At 38.9% G+C, this 26,849-nt stretch overlaps 1 protein-coding gene across 4 annotated transcripts in view; it reads left to right on the plus strand.

Annotated features, from left to right (window-relative positions):
- LOC121638272 (protein sidekick-1-like) overlaps nucleotides 1-26,849 on the plus strand; it is a 284,369-nt gene that overhangs the window by 229,047 nt on the left and 28,473 nt on the right. For all 4 annotated transcript variants that reach the window (XM_041982952.1, XM_041982953.1, XM_041982955.1 and 1 more), the window contains 12 exons: nucleotides 2,999-3,114; nucleotides 7,163-7,358; nucleotides 9,518-9,616; nucleotides 10,729-10,920; nucleotides 13,876-13,997; nucleotides 14,090-14,202; nucleotides 16,741-16,891; nucleotides 18,432-18,672; nucleotides 18,992-19,107; nucleotides 21,467-21,653; nucleotides 22,495-22,593; nucleotides 25,261-25,455. In XM_041982952.1, coding sequence (XP_041838886.1) covers nucleotides 2,999-3,114; nucleotides 7,163-7,358; nucleotides 9,518-9,616; nucleotides 10,729-10,920; nucleotides 13,876-13,997; nucleotides 14,090-14,202; nucleotides 16,741-16,891; nucleotides 18,432-18,672; nucleotides 18,992-19,107; nucleotides 21,467-21,653; nucleotides 22,495-22,593; nucleotides 25,261-25,455 — 1,827 coding nt within the window. The remainder of the gene's footprint in view (nucleotides 1-2,998; nucleotides 3,115-7,162; nucleotides 7,359-9,517; nucleotides 9,617-10,728; nucleotides 10,921-13,875; nucleotides 13,998-14,089; nucleotides 14,203-16,740; nucleotides 16,892-18,431; nucleotides 18,673-18,991; nucleotides 19,108-21,466; nucleotides 21,654-22,494; nucleotides 22,594-25,260; nucleotides 25,456-26,849) is intronic.

Below are 26,849 nucleotides of genomic sequence, written 5' to 3' on the forward strand. Positions count from 1 at the left end.
TCTGCAAATTTTTTCACTTTGGGGTGCAGAGAAATCCATTTCAGTCATAGTGAGCCTAAGGCGGCAAGTAATTGCGGTACATTTTAAAAATAAACTACTTGTAGGTAAAATTACCTTTATTTGTCTGTGGGCATATGGGGCTGTGAGCAAGGATTTGACCAGTGCCAGCTACGCAGAGGAAATGTAGCCTCCTCTGTAAAGAGAGTGCTTACTCTATCAGGTGAGCTAAACACATCTTCGCCATTGTGGCACTTGGATTACACCTGAAGGGTTCTGACTGAATCCTGACGCATGCAGTGCAGACAACCTATGTGCACGCTACTATAATCCACTCTCCTTTTTTTTTTTTTTTTTTTTTTTTTTTTTTTTTTTATACTATAATCCACTCTCAACATGTAGCATACCAATGTGACCAGAAGACACGCAGCTAAAAGCCTCCACTGAGCATTGCCACCCAAAGAGAACACAATTAAAACCACAAAAACCTTTTAAAAAGTCATAACGTATGACTAACCTTTAATGTTTTGAGGTCAAAATGTATATTCCAGCTAGGAAAAGGATTGTCACTGGTGTTTAAGGTGAATTTGGGTGTTACCCCTTCTTTCTCCTGACTCTGATTGCTCCATTGAAGTCAGTCATCAAAATCGAACAATTTATTCCCCAAGAACCCCCAAGAACATCTTTACGCCCACCTTTTATTTATTTTGTTCATGTAAAAGCACATTTTTCTTGGCTGTTTTTTATGCTTTAGTCAGTAAGCAGACGAATGTGATCACCGTTACATGTAGATGCAATGAGGTCTTTCTGTAGCCTTGCAGGCTTCAATATCACTCAGCTTTGAGAAGAGCCAATTGATGCAGTTCAGACTTGTGTTAAAGTCACCCCTGAGGCAGCCCCTTACAGAAAAAGCAGCTTCATACAACTGGGAAGAGACCCTAAGGGCAACCCAGGATGTGCTGGAGGACTTCAGTTCATCACCCGTCTTTCCAACAAGCAGCTCGGGATGCTGCAGGATGGAGGGAATTGATGGTGAAAGAGTTCTTCCTGCTCTATAAATATGTAATATGACAGATAATGGTGTGTTTATTGTAATAAACATGGCTGCACAGAGGAACACACCTTCAACTGTCTCAAGCATAAATCAATGAAGTGGTTGTGAAATAGGAAAGAATGTAAGTGAAGACTGTAAAGAGAGTTGAGGGAAGCGGTTGTGGGGGTAAATCTTCTTTAAATACGTGCTCGTCTCCCGCTGACTTTTATTCCAACAGTATATTATCATTATTAAAGATGAGCCGAGCTACACATGTGCACAGCCTTACACATACACGTACACATGCACATAAAACTCGCAGTCATCATTACAAGAGTCCGGGACAGGTTTATAGACTCAGGAGAGAGAGTTAGGCTCATTAATTATTCTAATGTGGTTTAATGGGAGTGACTGTGAAGGATTGGACATTTTCTCCCTCTTTCTGTCTCTGAGAGGATGTGGCTGAACTCTGTGTTAGACTCTGATAATGTTACTCTCTCACAAGCATTCTTACTACATATTAAGATTCCCCCAAAGGGCATAGTTTGGTATTTTATCTAGAGCTATGAGCTTCAAGGGGTTAGAAGCTGCTTCCCGGGAGTACAGTCAACGTGGCAGGAAGGGAGAGAACATCTTTAACATCCATTAATCTTCTGTCTCCCTCTCTGCCTTCTCACTCCTCAGCGTCATTTCTTGCACCATCTTGTTTCATTCATTTTTCAGTGGATTTTGTTCTGGTCTCTTTTCCTTCTGTGTACTCTGTATTTACGTGTATGTGAGTACGTGTGTGAGTTTCATCTGGCCATTTTAGCTCACATACAGAATGTAAAGGGCATTCCCATAATGCAACAGTGCATTATAACTCTCTGGCTTTTGAGCATCAGCATAAACCCCTTGCTATGTAATCACCATGACATGCTCCTGCAGACACACACACATGCACACACATGCATACATTGTCTATTACTCTGTGTTTTAGTCTTCGTTCAACATGGATCCTCTGTTCCTAACTGAGTAGCTGGTCTGATATATATATATATATAATATATATATGAACTGATGTAATGTACACAATTTATTCAGCAGCTTCATATTGTTGTATCTTTGAACTGCAATTCAGATATTTTATATTACTGCAGTATACAGGCAATACTCAGCATCTATACCACTGTATCATATTTATTATGGAAATTGCCAAGTAAATCCCAGTGATGCACCTGCTATGGCTCTAAGGGGAGATTTACAAAGCTTAAAGACAAATAAAAGAAAAAAATACATGTTTATATCATGATGATATAAAAAAAAATTACAAAAAGAAAAATTATGGTTGGTTTTTGAAGTGTCCATTTACAACAGGAAGAAGTTAAAAGTGTTTCTAATTAACATGCTAACATAACAATAAATCATTAAAGTTTCTGTTGTACATTTAAATGTTAACATAGATCAAATGCCTCAATTTTTTTATGAAACATTCAACAGTGTGCATTTACATCATGTAGATGATAAATTTTATAGAGGCTCTTTGGTCAGTGGGCTTCAGGACAAATCCAGTGATCCGTTGCCAATTGGAACTGGTCAATGATGGATCACCATCTTCTTATTGTTTAGTCATTTCAAATGTCCTATTATGCAAAATATATATGAATGCAGAATACGGCAGAATAAATCAGATTCTTTTGAGAAATTAGGTCATTTTGCAAGAAAGCACACAAAAGGCAGGTTTGGCATTTAGCTTTTGCGAGCTTAGCAGATATTTTTAATTTAAAAAAAAGAGCTAAAACTCCACATTAAATATTGAACAATGGTGCTGTATAAGATATTTACAACCATTACTTGTTGAAAAAGTCAATGTGCGAAACTAAAATGGACAATTTCTGCTGCTTTGATTTGCAGCATTCATCTGCTCATCTTTCTCCATCTCTTTTCGAACTCATTGCAGTTAAATATTATTTGTTTGTGTGTCTGCAGTTCCCACAGCACCTCCACAGGAAATAGAAGTTGTAGCTATTAACTCAACAACCATCCGCTTCACATGGAACCCTCCACCTCAGCAGTTCATTAACGGCATCAACCAGGGATACAAGGTAAGCTTCTGAATGTGTGTGTATTCATCAAGTGTAAGGCAAATGTTCTTATTATCTGTATCAAACATTTGCAGTTCTCTTTTTTTATCCCTTCATTTTAAGGCATTAATGTGGAGTCAATCCCTGTAAATATGTCTAACATCTGATGCATCATGTACATACTTCTTCACAATAAAAAAATAGTTTTTTTTATCATCCCATTCACCCCCCAGATACTAAAAGTAGAGTTCATGCAAAAAAGATAGTGTTACACTAACCAGCTAGAGCTTTATTATTGTTAAAGTCTAACTTTCTAGATTTTCAGCCCAACTTTGACCATATTTCCAGAAGTTGACTAAATAAAAAAATTTATCAATGAAAAATTAGGATTAGTGTAAAAATAATCATCTGTTGCTGCATGTATGAGTCAGTGCTGAGGAAACAAAAGAAGAGAGGGGAAAAAAATCTACTCTCCTTTCCTATGACTTTTCACTGCAAAGGTCATCATTTCCCAGGATGCACTGCCTTCCTTTTGTTTACTTACCATCAGCCAAGCCAAATCTGGAGTCAGTTTCAGGAAGAAATAATGAGTGATTGAAAATAGAGATTATAATCAGGAAGCAGGAGAAGTGGGTGCATGGTGAGAAGAAGGGATTGAATCATGTGAGTGATCTTCATGTACTGGTTTTGGTGTGGGATTTATTCTTCACTTCTTTGTGGCAGCCAACCCCTAAGGAACTGATTAACATGACAAAGAAAACACATCACGTCCTTGCTGTGCGTCACTGGGTCTGGGAAAGTGAGTCTGTTTCACAGTCTGAATGTTGTTGTCTTTGTTGGTTGATAAATACTATATGGTCTTCCATCTTTTTGATTTCATTCTCTGTTGGAAGTTGTCTCTGCAAGTCAGGATCTACCCCTCCAAATGCATGAAACTGCGCAGTGCTGCTGCATATATTGGTGCATATCGCTGCTAAGAGGGCAGTAGATAATAACATTAATTAAAAGAGGATATGAAGCAAAGCCTCATCTCATCTTACCTCCCCCACCTCACCTCTCCACACACACACACACACACACAGATCACTGACTATATACAATACTGTTAATAATACAACTCAAAACTCATTCCCAGAGACAGAACCTGACTCTTCTGACAGGTTTAACGTCTTCTACTTGTGTGCCCTTGAAAGAGTCTTTACTCTGTTTCAGAGCTAGTAACGTCTAGTACCTACTACCTATCCATCTATAAATCTGTCTGTTACACAGTGTGATGGGTACACTGCATTAAAGTATGCGCTGCCCAACACACTTTAACTTTCTATTGCAACTTAGCTGAAGATACACATAACTATATTAACAAAGGACCTAAATCGTTTCAACACCTTTTGAAAGTCAACTAACAAGATTCGCCTGAGGTCACCAGATCTGAACTCTTCTAATGTGCCCAAACTTTGCTGTGCTTAAAAAAGAAATCATAACAGATAACCTCATTTTACCATGACAGACTTGGTGCAGTGGTGCACCCTGAGGGTAGAGGGAAAAGTCTGGTTATCGCTGTTTCTTTTGCTATAAGAGATCTCTGTGTTTTGCTCCTGTTGCAGATGTACGCCACATATGAGGTAATTTTTTTTACTACAATAATGAACAGCTTGAGTTATGGCAGAGCAAAAATATTATCACTATATTATATTCTGTACTGATCAATTTCAATCTTAATTACCATTTAGAGTTTAGTAATGTCAGATTCAAAAGGATGCTAATAAAGACAGCAAATGATATCGTGCCCTTTGCTATGAAATATGAAACAGCTGTTGTAATCTTTTTGCTTTGTTGTGAATGCTTTCATTTGGGTTGCAGTCACAAATGAGATGATGCTCTTCTGTTTGAATCTTGCACTGCAAGAACCAGTGCACCAAGTTACATTTGCCCTCATTTTCATGCTTTTGCACAGGCACCAGGGGGTAACTTTTCAGGTGGTTAAAAACATTTGTCATGTTTCCCATTTTGGCATTCACCAATTGACAACAAAGTTTGCATATTCTATTAATCCATTCTTCATCACTTTTACTGAATCCAAACCACTTCCCAATACCTGAAAAAAATTTTTTTCTTCTTTTTGTTTTTTTTTCTTTTGAGTTTATGAAGTTAACGTAATTAATTCAGTCTCATCTTCACTAATGTGGCTCTCTTGAGGTACAATCCTTTTGGGTTTTCATGGTGGTTAGCAACCAGCTTAAGATGCATTATCACCACTTGCTGAGTGCTGAGAGTTACACAGCCAGCTCTACAGGCAACTAAAAAATGTCTCTTGCTTATTGCCGAGATCATTGTAAATTTATATATTGACCTTTCGAGTAAAACCTATAGTGAGAAACATCAGGAAGCAGTTCTACTTCACCAAACACACCAAAATTTAAATGGATAACCAGCATAAAACATTTCACATAAACAGAAGCTAGGTTTTTATTGACATCATTTATTTGGGGTGAAAAGATATTAATAAAAAAAAGGGTTAATTGAAGTTAACTAATGTGCAAAAGAATGTGTACACAGGTGATCTTCATCATGATCTTCATTAGAGGGAAGAACCATAAATCCTGTCTGACCTTGCAAACACTTTGGAAACCTAGCACACAAGCAAGGTTTTTTGCTTCAAACGAGCCTGTGGAAACATGTCTATTTCCTTTTTGCCATTTTTCAAAAGATCTCTTTATATTTACTTTGCTAATAAATGGAAGCCTAGATGGTGAATAATGATAATCTAATAATGAAATGAAAATAACTTGTTTTTTCTATAAAACTTTTTTTTAACTAATGTATATAGTGCTTTATAAAACAGTATAAGGTGAGTTTTTTCAGATAGATGTTTACTAAAACACAATAAAAAACTGGAAAATGCATATCAGTTATAACCAAAGCCTTTCTTAAACAGGAAAGTTGGTAGGAATTTTCTTTATTTTGAGGGGTTTGAAGGTAACTACAGATGTAGCACGCCTGAGTTTAGTGGCCAGAAAGTTTTGGAAGGTGGGGGCTTTTAAAGGCAACGTATAAAGAACAACAAAAAGTTTGTTACAGTTACACCTTCGTAAATGATGCTGGTGGTGCTGTGAACAGAAACAATTCATCCACCAAGTAGCAGTGATGTTGAAACACTAAATACTTAATAACTTGGAGCAGAGCACAGAGCAAAAAGATGTTGTGCACACAGGTTAGAGTTTTTAGAAGCATGAGATGTGGAAGGAAATAAAAAAAAATGTCCTTTTCACCTCTACTGCTAATGTAGTTATGAAAAATTTAGTTCAATATCTTAGAAACAATATTCCAGTAAATATCCAGCTTGTGCGTGAACAAAGTTCTCTCTTTTTTTTTAAAAGCAAGACAAACCCAGTGCAAAGTTTCATTCTCGTTAAAACTTAGCTCTAACTTCATGTTTTAGGCAGATATTTATTTTCTTATTAAAAGCTATATATTTGGGTACTGCATCAATGTGTTGCCCGTGGGGTCATCTCTCATTATGGAAATGTAAATGAGTGCCTTTTACTGCAGTTTTTTCAGCCAAGGAAATAACACAAAGTAAAATGCTGCATGTCTGAATCTAAATCAAGTTTCACTGTAGAGGCAAATTAACCTTTCATTAGGCATTGAGTTTGAAAAGATAATCAAAGATAGTTTTTGTTCCCTTGATGCTGTTATGACTGACAGTGTTTATTTGGTACAAATGATAAGTAAATGTTTGCAATGCAAATATCTTTTCCAGGGAATGGAACATGAAAATTGTTTTGCCATTTTCACAGATTTGTTTGTCTCTTTGTTTGTTTTGTTTTTTTGTTGTGTGTTTTAAAAAATTCATCATAGCCCATACTTTGGCACAAATATGTTTTGTTTCATAATTGCAGTCTGAATTATGAGAATGGATCCATTAGCCTGAAGCTCCAGAAAAAAAACATAATGGAAGAAAATGACAATAAATATTCTGATGTGGAATTAATAATGTGACTGCTTTTTTCAGTAAGATTCATTGGGTATTATTCATTTCACTTGTCACCCATTTTCTAATTTGACACAGCTGCTGGTATGGCCAGAGCAGTCTCCAGAGGATGTCACCATAGTAACCATCACCCCAGACTACCCCAGCTCACGGCATACAGGGTTAGTCAGCGGGCTCAAGAAGTTCACCTGGTATTATGGCTCCACCCTCTGCTTCACTACACCTGGAGATGGCCCCCGCAGCTCACCCACCCTGCTGCAGACACATGAAGACAGTGAGTGCAACTCGTGTGTCCGCACACACAGAACCACACACAAACTGACAAAAACATCAAAGTGATGCTAAAACCTCTATCAGCCTCGTCTCTGGGTAATAGTGAAAGCTTGATTCACCGTAGCTTTGTGTTGAATCTAGCTTTTTTTAACCACTCTAATACACCGATGAGTCCATAATACAGAGTAAACACAGTATGCCAGCACTCCTTGTTGTCTCACTAGTCTCTACTTGCCTTTTTAAAAATGTCTTTGTTCTTCCTTTCCTCGCTGCCTTCATCCTGTCCACTGTGTCTTTTTAAAGGAAATTGATTCATATTTTTTCATGCGTGCTGGTATTTATAGCCCACTGTTCCATGGATAAACATAAGAGCTGCCACTCCCAGTTACAAGAGCACATGCACGCAGTCACACCATCAAATAAACACAATAGCTTATAGCCAGACAGACAAGCAATTATTACCAACCAGTAATTATTGAGTGGGAAAAGGATATTAGAAGCCACACACATGCAAACACGTACACACTTACATACGCATACCCACAGCAGTGGACGGGTATTGATTGGTTGCTGGGGCGCGTTGCAGGGTTAACGGTGGGTGTAATTCTTGCTTGATGATAGCTTTTTGCATGTGTGTGTGTGTGTGTGTGTGACTGTGATTGTGTGTGAGTGTTATTGAATGTCTCAGATGAATAACTTAATCGCTCTGCAGGGAGAAGGGTTAGAGAGCCATGGATGAAATGAGAAATGACAGGCTTGCTTGCACCTGAGTGTGTGTATCTGTGTGTGAGTGTGTGGGTGTGGAGGGTGCGGGGAGGGCGCTGGTCAATGCAGATGTTATAAGGAGGTGGTGTGGAAAGAGGAAACGCTGTATGTTTTCTGGTTATCCTGGAGGTCCCAGTGGAAACAAAGCAGTTCTGTAGTTCATCAGGTTACGAGGAGCACTGAGCGCTTGATGGTTTTGAGTTTCTGCTTTGGTGACTTTATTATTTGTCTCAGAGGCATTTCTGCTGAAATCTGGACTAAACATGAATGTTTAATGCACATTTTAAAATAGCTCTTGAGAGAACTTTCACTCTTCACTTTTGAGAGCTGTAACAGCAACAGAGTCACAGAGCTTCTGATTATCCTAATTCAACTATTTGACTCCTCGCTAGGTTTTGTCATGATAGTAGATTTGTTTGTTTCTTTCTTTCTATTTGTTTTATATAGAAGCCAGATAAATACAACCTTTAATATCAGTTCCTCTCTTTAAAACCTGCACTTTTTATTTATGGAAGCTATTTCTTCATTTCCACATTTATCAGTAATGATATCGAGGTGGAATAAATATAAACGCCTACATTTGAATTTCTTGGCTGAAACATCAGTGTTGATTCCAGTGAGCTGAATACATCTGTCATGTCAGATTTATGCTTGAACTTATTTCTGAATGGCAGCTCCTCCTTTACAACATGGTTGGATGTTCTGAATTTTACCATCATTTCAGTCTCTCCTGCAGACCGATTATCTTATTTCTGCCTTAAGACAGACATGCTGTGTGGTTCACAAGTTTTTCACCTTTAAAGTTTTTGTTTGAGTTAAGAAATTAGTTATCACATCAAATGTTTAACCACACAGAGCACAGCACATGAAATCCAAATGTTCCTCTCTTTACAGTCTATTTACCTTACAAACTGCTCTGTGTCTCTTCAAAACCAAATCCATCTGCCAATTCCACATTTTACCATCACTGGAAAAATGCAGCACAGGAGGGTCTCAGTGTTAATTTCTGCTGAAAAATAAACCAAAGCTTCAGAAAGTCAGGCAAAGCGAGAGCAAGTGAAGGCCACCAGCTGAGCAGCAAGGTTAGCACCCATAAGGTGTGTGAATGGGTTTTGTTAAGGAAGGGCCATCTTTTAGTGACACCCTATAATTGCATGAATTGGCATGGTAATGGTATAACACCCCAGAATAAGGAGGAGAGAATCCCACTGACTAATTATAATCTGGAAAATACATTTGGGTGTTAGAGGTAGTTCTTAGGGCTTGCATCTGTAGTTTGACACCACAGACAACATATACAACTTTAATGATCTAAAATTAGATTACTCGTGACAAAAATAAAACGTATATATTCTCTAATGTATTTCCAATGTGTTTTCTTCTTTTTTTTTCAAGCACCTGGACCCGTCCGCCACTTGAGCTTCACTGAAATCTTGGACACATCTCTCCGAGTGAGCTGGGCAGAGCCAGAGGACAAAAATGGCATCATCACTGGTTAGGGCATTACAACTTGACAGCATATATCAAAGACTATAATAACACTTAATAATCCCCCCCTTCATTCACCTTCATCTTTACGCCACAATCAAGAAACCTTTATTCTACCATGTTATTTGCCGTTCTATCAGGATGAGACACGCTTTAATTAAGTTTGAATTGTGTGATCTTGGTAGAAAATAATACACACCCTGATTAGAAATAACATGACCATCATTTCTAATTACAACATATTCTCTTCAGGTGGACAAGTGCAATCTGAAAATGACTAATTAAAGTAAAAAAATATAGAAGTAGCTTTTTAAAAGGATCCATAAAGCTCCACGTCTTCAGTGTTCTCTAATTAGTCTTAATGTTTTCTCTCTAACTTCCACAGACACCCTGCTGTCTCTGACATTGTTTATGCACAACTGATTCATCGTCAGTTAATCCCTTCCCTCTGCAGTTTGTCTTCTCGCATTATTTCAAACATGCCCACATCCCATACGACCCAACACCCAAGGTGTTGTTTGTGTGGCACATCACAAAGCACAAAGCCCTGCCCCCCTCGGCTCCTCTATGGCTCTGTCAGACAGGCATGCTAGTGAACTCAACAAGCTGCTGTGAAATAAGCGATTACTCTGTGATGTATGTTTGAGCCTTTATGCTGTGGCATCAAGTTCGGTGTTTATCAGGCACCTTCACAACGCCACCACAAAAGCATGAGGCAACAGTCAGTTTACACACTCAGCTTACACACTCAGAAGAGTGGAAAAATGGAAATTCAATCAAGGTCACCTTGCACATTTACTCTTTTCTCCTCAACCTGCTTTTCATCCAGCACCTGGTGAGCATGGAGACAGATGAGGAACCATTCTCTCTCCTCAGGGCTTTATACACAAGTAGTCTTGCTCACGCAGACATTAGAGGCGGTGGTGTGTGATGCATGGCTGCAAAGATGCAAGGGGACATACAGGGATTTTGTCTCTAGTTACTCCTCCCACTCTCTCTGCTCCTGTTTGGCTCTGTACCTCTCGTAATATGCGTGATTTCTTGTGTATTTGTGTAAATACATGACTGCCTGTCTATATGCACCTTTAACAACCTGGCGTTTGCTCTGCGCCCTGCAGGCTACATGCTGTGGTGGGAAGTGCCAAATGTAGAGTCAAGTCGAGAAGAACGGTCCCTGTCAAACTCCACCCTGCAGTATCAGCTGACAGGCCTAACCTCCACCACCGTGTACACAATACAGGTGGCTGCGCTTACCGCTGCAGGACGGGGCGTGGTCACATCCTCCACCATATCCACTGGAGTTCCACCAGGTACTCTAAATACTGCACACACACATAAACGTCAGACTATGACTTCATGAATGCTAAAAACTGCTTTCTTCCTATTTGGATGTGCCCATGTAGCAGAGTAAATATGAGTGATGAGCTCTCACAATGCCATTGTCTTTCCTCAGGCTGATAAGTGGCTGTTACTGTGCATCCATGAATCATCACCCACTCTGCCGACAGGCACATTCACATACTCAGTCACACACAAGAGTCAGTCATTTACAGAAACTCAGAGAACTCATCATGCAGACAAAAAAACGCTTTTGTCTGCATGATGAGTTCATGCGACCAGACTAAAGCCAAGTTGCAGTCATTATTAGTGCTGATTAACTACAAATGGCAATGTGGAAAGGATGCAGCAATGAATAAGAGAGAGCATGAGACATTGAAAGAACAGGACTGAAGAGGGGAGAAGAAATTGAGAAACATAATTACAAAAGAACAGAAACTGCAAGAACATGCAATCTCCAATGAACAGACGACCAAAGAAATGGACTGAGTAGAAGTGTTGGCGAATAGAGGAAAAACCCAGCTCATACAGGAGGATTTTTGTCCTAACATTTTCTGATGACTAATTTATGAGTAAAAGCAGAAAAAGTGAAAGCAAGATGGATACAGACAGTTCTTGGATTCAGAGGTTTTTCATTAATTCATGAAAGCAAAAGACTGAAAGAAAGAGGAAGAACTGAAGATTAGAAAGAAGAGCTGAAGAATGAACAGAGAGAAAAGGGAGAGATCCACTTAACACAGACTCTTCCCTTGCTTATTTATTTATGAATTCATGGAGTTGAGAGAAATTTTGTCATTTATCTAAGCGAATGCAGCTGATATCAACATATCTACATTATAACCTTTACAAGTTTGCTGCTTGCATTTACAGAGAAGTGGTGACTGTTATCTGTAAATCCTCTTGTGATGCAGCTTGCTGTATCAAGACTAATAACAGAATAACTGGACACAATCGCATTATACTGTCCTAAAGAAAAATCCAGTGGAAATTTTACTGAACGTTTCTGATGTGGCTTGGTCTGCTGATGTGTTACAGTGCGCCTCATTCGGTGTAACAAAGAGACTTTTCAGACATGAGTTTTGTTATGTTCAGCAAATATGGCATTTAAAATTCTGCATCACGATTAACTGGATTTCAGTCATTGTGAGAGGACTTACATCATCCAGGACATCAAGTATTAACCAAACAGCAGGGAAAAGTGTTTAAAATGTGACTCTGCTGTGCCCAGCCTTGTTGTGCTGGAGTTAGGCAGTTTAGAGCAAAGTAGGTTGTGTCGAATGTTGAATACGTTTGCTTCATTAACAAAAACAAGCTGTCGCATATTTGACTCGTTAACACATGATTTTATAAATCTGTTGTTGAAGGTGCTGCTTGCCAAACAAATGCCAATTCAATACAGCAGCTGTCAATGAAGATGCTTCCTTAGAGCCAGTAATAAACTCTGCTGCATTTGTAAGGTTGATTACTTAAAAAAATAAAAATAAAAAATACTAATAGTTGAGACATAAATGTACATGCAAAACACATGATTACTCTTTTGTTGTTTATTTTTGGTTTTATAAAAATACTAAAAATAATCCTTTAAATAAAAGAAAACACTGTCAAAATAATATTTGTTGTTTTCTGTCGACACTGATTCAGTGCAACTCTCAGTTGGGATGTGACAGCAGCAACTATCAAATTTTAATTAGTAATGTTTAGCAGCATGTGCCAGAGAACAAATCTGTGTTACATCAGTGATGTTTTAGTCAGAGAAATCTTTTTAATGTTAGCTAAATCAGATATGTTCCAATTATTCTTTCCTCTAGTTGCAGTTCCTTGATTAGGTTGCTGAGGATGACAGGTGTTGTCTAATTATCCTTCCTGAGCAACTTGTCCTAACTTAAAAAACAAAAAACAGCTTTTATTCGTTGGCATTTCTACATTTTTAGTCAGGATAAAAGAAACTGTCGATAGAAATATTTAAAACCTAAAATCTGACAAGCTAATGCAGAATAGTCACGTTTGTGTAATTTTTGTGACAGGGATGTGGTCTGAAGTGTCACGTCGCTTGATCATTTTTAAGTCAAAATCCTTGTGTTTTATCATTTTTTTTAATTACCCCACAGTGCAAGTTGTGCCGCTCAGGCTGCCACAGCTGGTCGGCTAAACTGCTCCTTCTCTGTGTCTCATAATTGCCTGGGGATGAAACAAAGTCAGAAAAAGGATGGGTCAAATGTAATTTCACAGCTGCATTTATAGGCTTTTCACACATTTTTAGGCTTTAGATTGAATATAATGGACAATATCTTACTTTGTGTTGTTGACCTTAGGAAAAAGAGAAAAATGTCTGTTGTAGCAGCAAGTATCAGTCTTGATTAGAATTAACTGATTTATATTTCACCCCCACTTTTTTGTACTTGTAAGTCATTTCTAGCAACAAAATTTCTTTTTATTATCTTTTTGTTACTGAAAGTGTATTACACATAAGCCTCACTCAGTTTTAACCTTGTTTTTAAGCTTTTTATTGTTCAGATTTTTGTCTTCATTAAAAAAAAAAAATCAGTGGCATTTTTTTTGTTTATTTTGTTGGATGTTCCCTCCCAGAATAATTTGTTGCATTGTGATGCCTTCGTCCCTCTTGAACAAAACAGTGGTCTCTGAAAATAAATGTGTTTTGTACATGGTTGCGACAGCAGAGGTGTGTTTTGTCTCCCTTGGTAAATCCCAATTGAAATATTAAAAATGCAATAGACTTTGCGCTTCGTAAATAACATCATTATGAGTACAATACACCTACAGATTTTGGTTTGTAAATATTTCATATAGCTGTGTGAGTATAAAAACTAGTGTTGAAAAGTGGCCTGCATGCTGGAAAAAAAGCTTAAATTTTTATAAGGTTATTTGCAGCTGTGTGTGAAGCACAATTCCTTCTCCTCTGTTTGCAGAACTTCCTGGTGCTCCTGCTAACTTGGTGATCTCCAATATTAGCCCTCGGACGGCAACGCTTCAGTTCCGCTCTGGTCCAGATGGCAAGACTGCCATATCAAGATGGATTGTAGAAGGACAGGTGTGTGTCTGTGTTTGTTTTGCTTGTGCCATTTTTTGGTCAGTGCCAATGGTGAAACTGAACTGTTTTACAACAAACCTGCTCTTCACCAGGTGGTAAAGGAGGATGGAAAGGAGGAGGCATGGAAAGTTGTCTATCAGAAAGATAACCAGCCACATGCAGACACACTGGAAATCCCCAACCTCACTCCATTCACTAAGTACAGGTGAGCAGCAACACGCTCAGAATACACGAGAACACACTCAAGCATGCATACACCACCTTACACACGCCTCACTCTTTGCCAGTTTCTGCTGTATTGCAAGGCTCAGGTGAAGTTCGATAAATCACACAGACACACAGAGAGACAGTTCCATCTGAGACTTTTCTGTTTGTCAGCATCTTCACAGCTGCAGCATGCAGATCCTTATTACCCTCCTGCAACTCGCTAAGGGGGAAGGAGAGGGATGAGGGCAGGGAAGGAGAAAGTTGATGAGAAAGCTGGAAGGGCAGCAAAGAGTATTAAAGAGAAGACGAGACAAGGCATAAGAGACGAGGAGAACAGGAAATAGATGCGGAGAGAGAAGTGTCTGTAATCCCTCCTGAAGAGTTGTGAGGAGGTTACATTTTGTGATGCATCGCCACTCAGATGATCAGCAGCGCTTCCTCTTCTCTGTCCTTCTCCTCCTCTAGCTATCTGTCTGTCTCTTTTCTATGTTTATCGGTCTGTCCGTCTATGCCTGCTTTTTGCTTCCAGTATCTCTTCCTTCATCTGTAATGGGACTGTGGTGTGTATGCACACATCATACACTCATAGGGATTATGTTGTCACAGGCAACACCACTGGGACCTTAGATGAAGTGATGCACTTGTCTGTATTTTTTTATCCCTTGCTTTAAGTCCCTCTTTACACCCTGCTCTCCATCTCCCAACACAGGGACACAACTCATAGATGTAGTCTCTCACATGCACACTCACATTTTAACTCTCGCCACCACAATGAAGCATGGCTGCATTCAGAAGTACAAAACATAACAAATACTCCCTTATGGCTGTATGATTGTGCATGTTTGAGTTTATTCCTGTTACTAACTGGATCTTCTCTGCCCTCAGACACACAAGCATTCTCTGTACATGTGAAACAAATAGCAGAAATATCAAAATCCCCATTAGATATAAGCACACATAATCAAAGGTTTCTTTGTTGCTTTATTTTTTTATTACTTTGAAGTCTAGTTATTTGTTTACCCATTTCATCTGCTTTGTTTAAATATTGTTACGTCTTTCCCTCATTATATAAAGTGTTGGAAAATATTTTATACAGTACATGAAACAAAAGTCTGTCATGTGGAACCAACACTGTTTCATTGGAGACTTTTCCATATCTAATTTAGGTGCAGTCTGTGTGTAATCTGCATGTTACGTCACTACCTTTTTTAATTTTATATCTGCTGACATGTGATTTACCTTGCAAGGTTGCTGGATTTTTGTGAGATAAGAGAAACCATCCTATCAGGCAATGCATTTGTGGCCAAGGTACTGTTATTTCAGAACAGTCAGCATCCTGTGCTGGTAGATTTTATCAGGTGGTTCATCTGCTTTTATTGGTTGTAGTTAGCAACTGTGGTTCCGAAAAAGTAAAATTTTACTTTAGTATAGGATTAGTTAGAACAAAGGTGACTGAAGCGTTATTCTTCACTGAAAGAAGAACAAGGGGCAAATCAAAGGCTTTTGCCCTCAAAAAAGATGTTTTCACTTTTCTTCCAATTGGCTTTGGCAGGAGTTTGATTCTCTCATTGGCTCCATTTCATTAATGTGATTGGTTGAGTGAAGCTCATGACAGACGGTAATAGGCAGATGGCTCATCCAATCACCCGCCAAATATGTTTTGAAAGTGCCTTCTCCAAATAGTTTTCAATGATGTCTTCTGTTGTAGCTCTGTGTAACAAACCATCTAATGGGTCATGTTTCCATGTAATTAAATTGGTCAGGAACAGCCAGAAAATATAAAACTATGAAGAAAGAAAGCTGATAACTGTGAAAGAACTGAGTACCCACAACAGCAAGAGATAAAAAAGAAGAATGAACATGACTAAATTACAATGATTAGAGCTGATTGTGAAGGCAGAAACACCACTGATGGTTTCAGTGGATTATTGTTTACTTTTCTCCCCAGCAGAGAACAGACCGCATGGCAGATATTCAGAAGCTTGTATTCTTTAATTACACTTGACACAGTGTGAATAGTCTCATTAATCATTAAAACTTTCTAACAGTGGTGATTTAATGATAGCTGACCTTGTACATTTTTTTCCTTCCTCATTGGGTAGATAAGAACTGTTTTGCACATTTTTTGTGTATACATACATTTATCTGTTCAGCTACATGAGAAAGAAAAAGAAGTTGAACATTTTGTTACTTTGAAGCACTTTGGTCAAGATTGTTGTTTTGAAAGTGCCCTATAGTGCTTTTTATGTTTTTCTGGGTGCTCCAGCTTCCTCATACTATCCAAAAACATACATGTTTAAAGTTATTTAGTGTTTCCAAATTAGGAGTGACTGTGAGCGTGAATGGTTGTTTGTCTCCCTGTGTTGTCCCTTTAATGGACTGGTGACCTGTCCGGGGTGTACCCTGCTTCTTGCCTATAAGCAGCTGGGACTGGCTCCAGCTACCTTACACTGGAATATCCTGGTATTGATGATAGATAGATGATTACCGTCTTGGTTAAACGTGTAACATATGCCATTTGTTTTTAAATCACCAGGTTCAGGATGCAGCAGGTGAACATTGTCGGTTCCAGTCCCATGAGTGCCCCTTCAAGGCTGATTCAAACCTTACAGGCTGCCCCCGACACACACCCCTCCAACCTCAGTCTGGTGTCTGCTACACAGACCAGCCTACGATTCAGCTGGAAGGTACTGAAACCCATACCTGACTCGGTGAAACCAACAACCCATCTTCTGCTCCTCCTACTTTGAATGGGATGTTATGTGTTTTTTTGCCTATCCTTTTTTTTGTTTTGTTTTCACTCTTATTTTCAGTCTTTGTGTTCTTAGTCCGCATGTGAGCGTTCACCCACCAGCAGCAGGATTGAACAGGTTGTGTGGCTGACAGCCTATAATCAGTGTCTCTCCTGGTTATCGTTGCTAACACTAATTTGTCACATTTCCCATTCAGCGTTTTGGACAACTACCAGCACAAACTGCAATGTAATTTTCTCTTCACTGTCTTCTCTCTTTTTGCTCTTGTTCCTTCTCATCATCCTTCCTTTCCTTCCATCTCCCTTTTACTCCCCCTTCCACTCTTCTATTGTAGCATAAATGGAGAGCAGAGTATTTTCCATTTAAGAGTTGGATTGAGAAAAAGAGCCTGTCAAATCAGACACAGATACTGAGAGCTACTAGTGCAGCATGCTAATGGGATTTTACCTGTTTGTTAGTACCAGTCCTGAGCTATGCTAGTTTTCTGCTGTAATAGAACCATCACAATGGTTTTAGGTAAGGATATTATTCTAAGCTGCATATTAAGAGCAATAAAGCTAATGTGACATTCTGTATTATGGCTCCTAAACACTAAGCTGAGCTAAATCACTTGGGTATTTAAAATGACAGGGTGTCCCACTTTCTTGTTGAATGCACAGCACAAAGCAACCTCTGTAATGTTGGTTAAATCATCTGTGGAGTTATGTACTATGAAAAAACTGAACTTTTTGATTTACATGATTTGAGGGCAATGAATTGTGGAAATAATACATAATCACATTTTGGTTCTGAGACTTTGTAGAGAAGATTAAAACGAAGAAAAAAAATTAAGATAAGGAAAGTAGAAGAATGAAAAAGGATCAGAAGCTGGAATGTCAAAGGGTGGAACAAAAGCTAGAGAACGAGAGTTTTACATAATCGCAAAAATTTTTTTGCATTTCAAAGAAGCTACAAATCCTATAAGATGTCTTGTTTTTAATCACATTTTGAATATCTTGTGAGAGCTCATCATAAATTAACCTGTTTTTATCCCATAACTAATTTGAAATAGTCCACAACACAAGACCAAGAATCTACCAATTACATGATTTTAACTATTGTATAGATAACTTGGCTGCCAGCTGCCGAGACAGCATGCTTACACAGGTCAGGATTGGCACAGAGGTTCTTATTTATGAAATTGTGGAACCAAAATTAATGATGGCATAAAACCTACCACATCCAGTAAAATAAAATAAGCCTGGGAAATGATCCTGAAAGCAGCACAGATATCTTAACAGTCATGGGTTTACTTTTTACTCTTATAATAAGGATTTTTTTTTTTTTTTTTTTGCATGCTTGTGTTATTTACTTAAGTCATTTGCAGAATGGTGATAAGACCATGGCACATAGCAATAATTACAATACCAATAATGAAAATAGCAACGAAGCAGAATGCATCTCTTAAATCTGATTACTCTTTGTTACCTTACAGCCTCTCCCAGAGTCTGAGTACAACAGCAGTCCAGAAGCTGTGGGCTACCGGCTACGTGTATGGAGGGCAGATGGCCAGGAAGGGGATAGGACTAAGGATGTGGAGGGTGGAGGGGACACCAGTGAGGCCACAACAGAGAATCTGAATCCCTGGACCCAATACCAAGTGCACATACAAGCATTCAACTCCATTGGACCAGGACCGTGGAGCCACACTGTTGCAGCACACACTGCCGAATCTGGTATGAGCACAGACCTCACACACTCTTCTTTCCTGTTTCCAAGGGCCCAACTGAGATACTGTGAAACATTGCACTGGGTGGGCATAAGAAGGCAGATGGATGAGAAATAAAGTGCTCCAATTACTTTGCTGTGTCTCCTCTCATCCTCCCACCACTCTCTGCCCTCTACTCGCTCCCTCTATTTCAGAGAGGGAAGATTGATGGAGAGAGGGAGGGGAAGATGATTGAGGTAAAATCGAAGATTGTTTCGGAGAGTTGTACTGAACGGTGTGTGTGTGTGTGTGTGCTTTTTTGTTTGTTTTTTGTATGTGTTCTTTAGTTCCATCTGGATCTCCAGTGAATGTGACTGCTGTGGCAGTGAGTTCCTCCCGGATCATGCTCACCTGGTCTGCGCTTCTTCATGCACAAAGGAATGGAGTCATTCTTGGGTATAAGGTGACTAAAACACTCAGTCTGACTCTAACATTCTCACTTGACCCATGGACCCATTATCACTTCCTCTTGCACCATCATCTACTCACACGCTCAAATGCACACAGACATGCAAGTAAAAATCTGATGGAAGATTAACATGATGTAATATTCTGTAACTATTCCAGTCTGTTCCTCTTGCACGATTGCTTTTAAAAACACCCAGCTGCAAAAATTATGTTTAGGGGCCTGTATGTATAATATGCATGCATATTAGAGAGGTTTACTGTTCCCTTAAAACAGCAGTTTGTGTGATGTTGTAGGTAAAACAATAGCTGGATTATTCAATTGTGAAAAATAAACAATAATCCATAAAGCCTGTCAGTTTTGGAAGGTGCATAATCTGTAATTCAAAAACATTAACTGCATTTTTGGCATGAAGATGTGAGGTTTTGTTTGCACATTCACGGTCTGCATATGCTTTGGAGGTTCAACATGAGTACTGAAGTCCAGACTTCCCTCCCACTAAAGCAACATATCCTGCAGTCTATTCACATTCTCCAAGATAAAACTCACCCCTTTCTTCTTTTTGCAACAAAAGGCAGAGAAGTCTGTCATGTTGGAAGCCCAGATGGAAATGTAGTTGACATATTGGGATGTGCAGGTTTCTAAGTATGTGTGTGCCCTGCAGCAGTTTATTATAGATTTAAAATTGAGGGGAAATATGTCACAAATGTTGCTTTTTAAGGGAAAATAACCCTCAATATCCATTAAATGTAAACATTTACCAATGAGAAATCATGCTAATAAACAACATTTTGTCTTATAAAAGTGGCATTAAATATACCTCTTAATTTTCACCCAAGCACAGCAGTGCAAAGATTTAAAAGGGAGGGAATTCATCCTCACTTTCGTGGACATGGTTGTTACAAATGCATAAATCTGCAAATAAAACCAACAAGCTGTGACTGGGTGATAAAAACCAGTTCTCCTTTTTTTTCTTTTTTCTTTTTTTTTGAGAATGTATAAAATCCAGGTCATATCATTCACTATGCCCAAAGCACATCACAATACACATCTGCGCTTTCTTTTGCCTTCCTGTGGATCACACCAAGCAGCATGCCTACCATGTTAATAGATGGGAAGTGGCTGCCAGCAGCAGCTCCATTACACCTTCCATCCCCCAGTCGATGTTGAATAGTTGCCTCTGCTCCCTGCTGTGCATGCCTTATGTCTGTTTTCGTTGTTAGATATTTAAACTTGAGGTGACATTTTCCTCAAGTTGTTTTTAGCGTGTAACAATCTAGTTCATTAACAAGAATGAATGTCATCTTAATTTTTTGACTAGACTTTGTTGCCTCAGTTAAAGTTTAATAATGTTCTGTATTTTGCATAGAAACAGAAATTAAAAGAGACTTTCATACTTTCATAGTTTCGTACTGGCAACTCATTTTTCATACAAAGACTTCTGGGATCTGTGTTAATTAACCCATTAGTTTTAGAATTGATTTTAACATTTGGATGTTTTTTTTAAGTTTTGAGTGGTCAGGTTTCTGTCTTTGTAAATATTTTGTATAAGTCTGATTGCAGGGCAGTGGTCCCAGCACGGTGCTACTCTGTATTGGTGCTTGACAAACGTGCATTTCCCCATTGTAGCATGTTTCCTCTTTTTTGCTGTTTATCGTCTCATGCTATTTATGTTAAATTCTGATGTCATCACCCCACTCAAGTAAACTCTCAACCAACCAGAATTTAACCAACAGTAACATCCTCTCTCAAAGCTACACATTTTTAGCTGTATGAATGACTGCAACCAAACCCGTCTGCACTGGTTTAATATCCACAGTCCTTCTCTCTGCATTGGGTGAAAGCAGCGTGGATGGAATCGTACCTGTTGTCTTTTTGCCTTTTATTGAAGATGTACTGCAGCCATAAAAGCCTCTATTGATCTGGAACTCAGTCTCTCTTAAAATGTAGTTGATTGGTAGCTTTTTACCAATCAACTAAATGTTACTCAACGTAAGGATTTTAACAATTTTATCCTAATTTATATTTTACATTTACATTTTTATACTTGTATTCTTGCTATGATTGTAGAGTACTTTGAAACTTTGCTTTAAAGGTGCCACATAGCCACATGTACACTACATCTATAGGAGGAATTGACCACCATTGTCTTGAGATCTATTAGCTGTGTGAGCCAGAGACAGTTTTATCACATAATACACAATAGCTGCAATCTCAACATTAAGTCTTAAAAGATGCATTAAAAAGTGACAAATAGAAGACAAATTAAACAGCAGTGTGAGTGACAATTTTACTATACAATGTCTTCTTGTGTTTGTAAATTCACATCCAACATTGTTTTTGTCATTACACCCAGGTGTTGTATAGTGAGAAAGACTCGGAAGGACCTCCTAGTGTTCAGCTTGCAGAAGGAGAGGGAAATTTATCGCTGCTCCTCTTGGCCCTCCAAAAATACACAATGTATGTGCTGCAAGTTTTGGCCTACACACGGATAGGTGACGGCCCACCCAGCAACCCCATTCTGCTCAGAACCAAAGAAGATGGTATGAGCACTTTCTCTGTGTCTGTCTGATTGCTGGCTTTTGTCCAATAGTTTGTTCAACACGTTTGCCATCCTCACAGGTCTCCAGCTGTTTCTCACCTCTTTACACTCTGCTGTCAGCACTGTCACACTGTTTCTGGGTATTTGTGTGAATGTGCAGCATCAAATGCAGAGACCCAGTAACCACTGCAGTCTTTTCAGGATGGCAGCAACCTGGTGTCAGAATTATAAACCACAAGTGCACACAATAACACACATTTGGCTACAAACAAACATATAGAAAGGCTCACAAGCCTGCACACACTCGCACACAATCACAATCATCCTCTATCAAGCAGAGTCACGTTTGAAAAGTTTTTCTCATTTCAGGATGAAACAAGAATGGGGAAGTCAATTCCCGGTGATGTATAATGAACCTGCATTCAGTCTGTCACACACATACACACACTGTACACTCACAAATGCACACACACACTCAGGTTTGTGTGTATTTGCTGATGTGGAACATGTACTTTTATCAGGAATAAAGGCAAAGTTGGTGTGAGCTTGAAAGAAAATTACATTTTCTATATAGGGTGTCCTTTCAAAGTGCATCTTAAAAAATGGAAGGCACTCAGTGTACGTGTGTGTACAGATGGAAAGCATCTGCACATACGTCTGCAAGTGTTAATGCGCTAAACATACTAATTGTAGACTATAAGAGCCAGATGCTGAGATGCTGGCATTCTCATTACAGTAATGAAGGAGTTCCTTTGAGCAGCTCCTTCTGCTGCTTTTTCAAACTGTATATTGATATGCTTTCATTTTGCTGCCAACACCTTCCTCCGTTTTTTTTTTTCCAGTGCCAGGCCCCCCTCTCCGCATGGTATTTCCAGAGGTTCGATTGACATCAGTTAGGGTGGTATGGCAGCCACCTGTATTCCCCAACGGCATCATATTAGGTATGAAAACAAACACTAATATATACGAGCGAGCAGAGCAATTGCTGAAGGACAAAGTTCAGCTTATAGAAGGAATGATTTCAGTTTTTTTTTTTATCTGTCCAGGCACACACACACACAGAATCACAGACATTTAGTTTAGTCCTTCAAGGAAGGGAAGGAAGTAAAAACCATAAAATGAAAAGAGCTGATTCTGTGCTGTGGTTTGAAACAGGGGTCAGCTCTCTGTTCTCTCCACTTTACTGCTGAAATTTCTAGGAGTTTGTGTATGCTCTTGTGTATGTGTGTGAGTTTTGAGACCAGTTACTGGTAAAAGGGCTGTTGCAGTGCTGAAGACAGTTTAACAAATGCATGAATAGGCTTATTTATCAACATGTTAAGATTTCTGAATTTCACTGGGTTCTGAATCTGCAAAGCACAGCGATGCAGTGTGAAGCAGATTGGACAGGTGTGAGGAATGTGTGAGCTGCTGACACAGGGAGGAAGGAGAAAAAAGGCAAAAGATGTATAGAGGTTAGAGGAGGGACAGGAGAGAGAATGTGCGTGTGTGGGTGTTTGTGCACTGAACAGAAGGAAAGAGGTGGTATTTGTCCTCTCAGTAGGGAGGAAGCTGAACAGGATGGTTTGAGTGATGTGTGACTGTATTGTATTGGAGGAAGTACATTTAGTGCAACACCACTCTGTGACAGAGGGATGAGCGGGAGGGCAAATCCTTCTTTTGATCTTACTGACAAACACAAACATACAGTCCTGCTGTTTCCTTATTGAGGTGTGTGTGTGTGTGTGTGTGTGACTGTGCAGATACAAATAACTGTAGCATACTGGTTTCTTTAGTGCTCATGACTGCCTGGGTTTTCAAGCCATGGAGGACTGACCCAGAAGGTGGACAGAGGAGAAACAATAACACAGAAGGTGCACAATCCAATTTGGCACAGTGCAGTGAGGCATTTGTATTCTATTACAACCCCTCTATGAATATTATACACACAAATATGAGCTTCCCAGGTGCAAATACAAGCTGCAGCCCAGTTCTGTATTAATTATAATCAAATTTCCTTGCAGTGCTTCCATACAGTGAAATCACAAAATGGCAATCACAATTTAAATGTGTGAAGTGAATCGCCACCTCCTGCACAAAACTAGACTATCACACACCTGCATGAAAAATGTTTTTAAAAAAGTAGTGGATGAAATATTTTAGTTGAAATAGTTTGCAGTTACATTAAATATGTTAGTTGTAAGATCTGTGTGGGGGGAAAACAATGACAGTTGTAGTGTTGGTCCAGATAATATTTGGTGTTCACTCATGTTATCACAGCAGCAATTTAATCATGATCCACTTCTCTAAAGTTAATTAAAGAACCAGGTTATGATTTTAATACGCCATTAACTTCAATTCATTTATCCATATTTTGCTGCTTAGAATAACTTTCAATACAATTTAAAATAAATAGCAAACAAAACAATCCATTAAGCGCTTAAGTGATTAAATATTAACCAAATTAAATAAGAACTTTGTGTAGATAGCGTTTATTTGTGCTTACATTTGGTTTCTCTCTGTGATTCATTCATTAATGCTAATTCCAATCAGCCTTTAAGTTGGAGGTTGTGTGATATATATTGATTTTGTTTCAGAGCCATAGTGGGAATCCTTTTATGAATCCCATGTATATTAAAAACTATAGAAAAAAATCTTTTTCATAAAAATAGATGAGGTCTGTGCAGTCTGTCAAAACGCTTGAAGAAAACCAACTGGATGGAGAACCATTGTATTCTGAATACTTTCCGCTCTGAAACAATATGAAACACTGTGTATGGCAGGTGTTTTACATAATTCTGAAAAAAATAAGTGTTTTCATTAACGTGACACAGTTGCTTGATGTATGGATTCATCCTCATCTATTTGAGAGAAATGACGTCCCAATGATTTTCAGCACAAAACAATGTTGTGACCCAAATTGTTCAGTTGCAAATTATGATCTAGCTGTTATCCAATAATCTTCCACACACTGCATTCACATTAACATGCAATCAGACTATCTGATGAGATTATCACCCACAAAACCAGATTAGAGGCTCCTGAGCACAGTATTATCCTGAAAGTCCTGGTGTGACCTAATCACATTGGCTTACGTGCATGTTTATACCAGTTTGTAGATGCACAGCGGGTGTATGATGATGTGTGTTTGTGGCATACAATACAATCCTCATAATAAGAGCTTTGTGAGTGGCCAGTGGCCTGTGGAAAGCCTGGATGAGGATCAGTGGTTTGGGTGTGTGTGTGTATGTGTTGAGGGATGTTAGTGTTATTACATGGCCTACTGCACTTCAGACAGAGAAACAGGCACAAGCTATGTACACCATGGGTCACTGCCAAGGTTACAGAAGAAAGGATGTATGTTAATACCATGCCACTGTAAGATTGTATAGTATTATTGTGTGAGTGTGCGCAGGAGTTTTTCTTTTTTATTATTGTTGGAGGTTTTTATGGGTGTCAGATGGGATTAGGCTGACATTACAACTGTGTTTTCAGTTTGTTTTTTCTTTTTTTCCTCCCATCCCATATTGTAGTCTTTGATTCCTGTGGCCACAAAAACACATTCAGATGCAAGAATTTAACACCACTGTCTCGCTTTGTTGTCTGTCTATCCTTTTGTCTCTTACTAGGCTATCAGATATCCTACCGTCTTGACAGCAGGAACCCTCTGCAGTGGACCACAGTGGAGGTGGGCTCCAATGCTCGCCAGTTCACTGTCACAGGGCTTTCCTCTGAGCAGGCTTATGTGTTCCGCCTCACCGCTCGTACTGCTGTGGGCTGGGGTGAACAGCAGGAAGCCCTGGTAGTTACCACCGAACGCAGAGGTAGAGGAAACACACACACACCTAATCGATGTCCAGGATTTCATTTGTCTCCCACATGACCCACTTCCACCAAAATTGCTCCACAAATATTAGTGAGTTTTTTAAAAAGCGTCTCCACATTGGATCTTTGATCTTGAGAGCAACTATGGAGGCTGATAAAAGGCAGTACCCTCTGCATGTCTTCTTTGACTCTCAATGGTTGCCTGACTTGGCATCCAGGCAACAGGCAACACTGATGGGGCTTAGTACTGAAACGGGCTCTTAGTGAATGTTGTTAGTTGTGCCTGTTTTCCTTCCTTTACTGAGTCAAAATATCTGCTGTGGAAAAGACCCACAGGGACCCGTCTTTGCTATGGTTGCAGTGAACAGTATGTGGTTGATGGTTTGCTGATGATGTTGCTTGTAGTTTCAGCAAGTTGGAAAAAATCTAAACTGTGAGGATCCCAAATGTCTGCATGTGTGTATGTATGTGTCATTGAGGAAAGCTAAACTATAGACTTTTTAACTCTTGAAATTGAGCGAAAGCATACTGTCATGTAGAGCCTCACCAATATAACGATTGTACTCATTTTGTTCTAAGATAATACTTCTCTGTAGTGCTGGATGATTCAGCAAGAATAAAGGAAACCAATAACAGAAATCATGCAGCCTAAATGTACATGTAGGAATCATGCACACATGGCATAAAATTACAATTCTCTTGTAAGAGAAAGTCTTAATGATCATGAAGTTTGTCTGATCTTTTCACTTTAACTTTAAAATAGACTGACACAAATTTGATAAATTTCTCACACTGAATTTACTTTTAGAAAGTATCTGGAAAGGCTGAGTGAAGTTTCAAACATTTTAAAAATGTCACAGTCTCAGCAGATTTGCATAGTGGTTCATAGGAAGTCCTCACAAGGATGGAGGTCACAGGTAGAAAAGCTAAGCATGAGCAAAGACAAGAGTGCCTCAACAACAATTGGACGTGGACAGTCAGTTGTTAATGGACACTCATTACAACATCATACATGATAGAAAGTATAAACCTTTGAATTCAGGGGGGGGATTTAAATGTACAGAACAAGGACAAATGCCATTTAGAAACTCCTATGAACTTTAAAGTTACATCAATACAGCATCAGTCTCATCTTCTAAACCAAAATGCATACTGCTGAGTGATGTCTGTCATTTCTACGCAGTTACGGCAATATGTGTATTTTAGGAAAGAAAACATGCTGTTAATATCCTTCTAACATTTTGTCTAATTTTAGTAGCCTGTGGCCTCACCAGAAAGTACAAACAGCAACAATGGGAAGATTTTAGAAACAGTCAGACAGTGGTGATGACAGCTTGTGCCTGTGGTGAGATATATGTGGCTTTGACTTCAACTATCCTGCTGTTTTTCTCTT

Source organism: Melanotaenia boesemani, chromosome 4 (assembly GCF_017639745.1).
Source record: "Melanotaenia boesemani isolate fMelBoe1 chromosome 4, fMelBoe1.pri, whole genome shotgun sequence".
In the NCBI taxonomy this organism is placed as follows: domain Eukaryota; kingdom Metazoa; phylum Chordata; class Actinopteri; order Atheriniformes; family Melanotaeniidae; genus Melanotaenia; species Melanotaenia boesemani.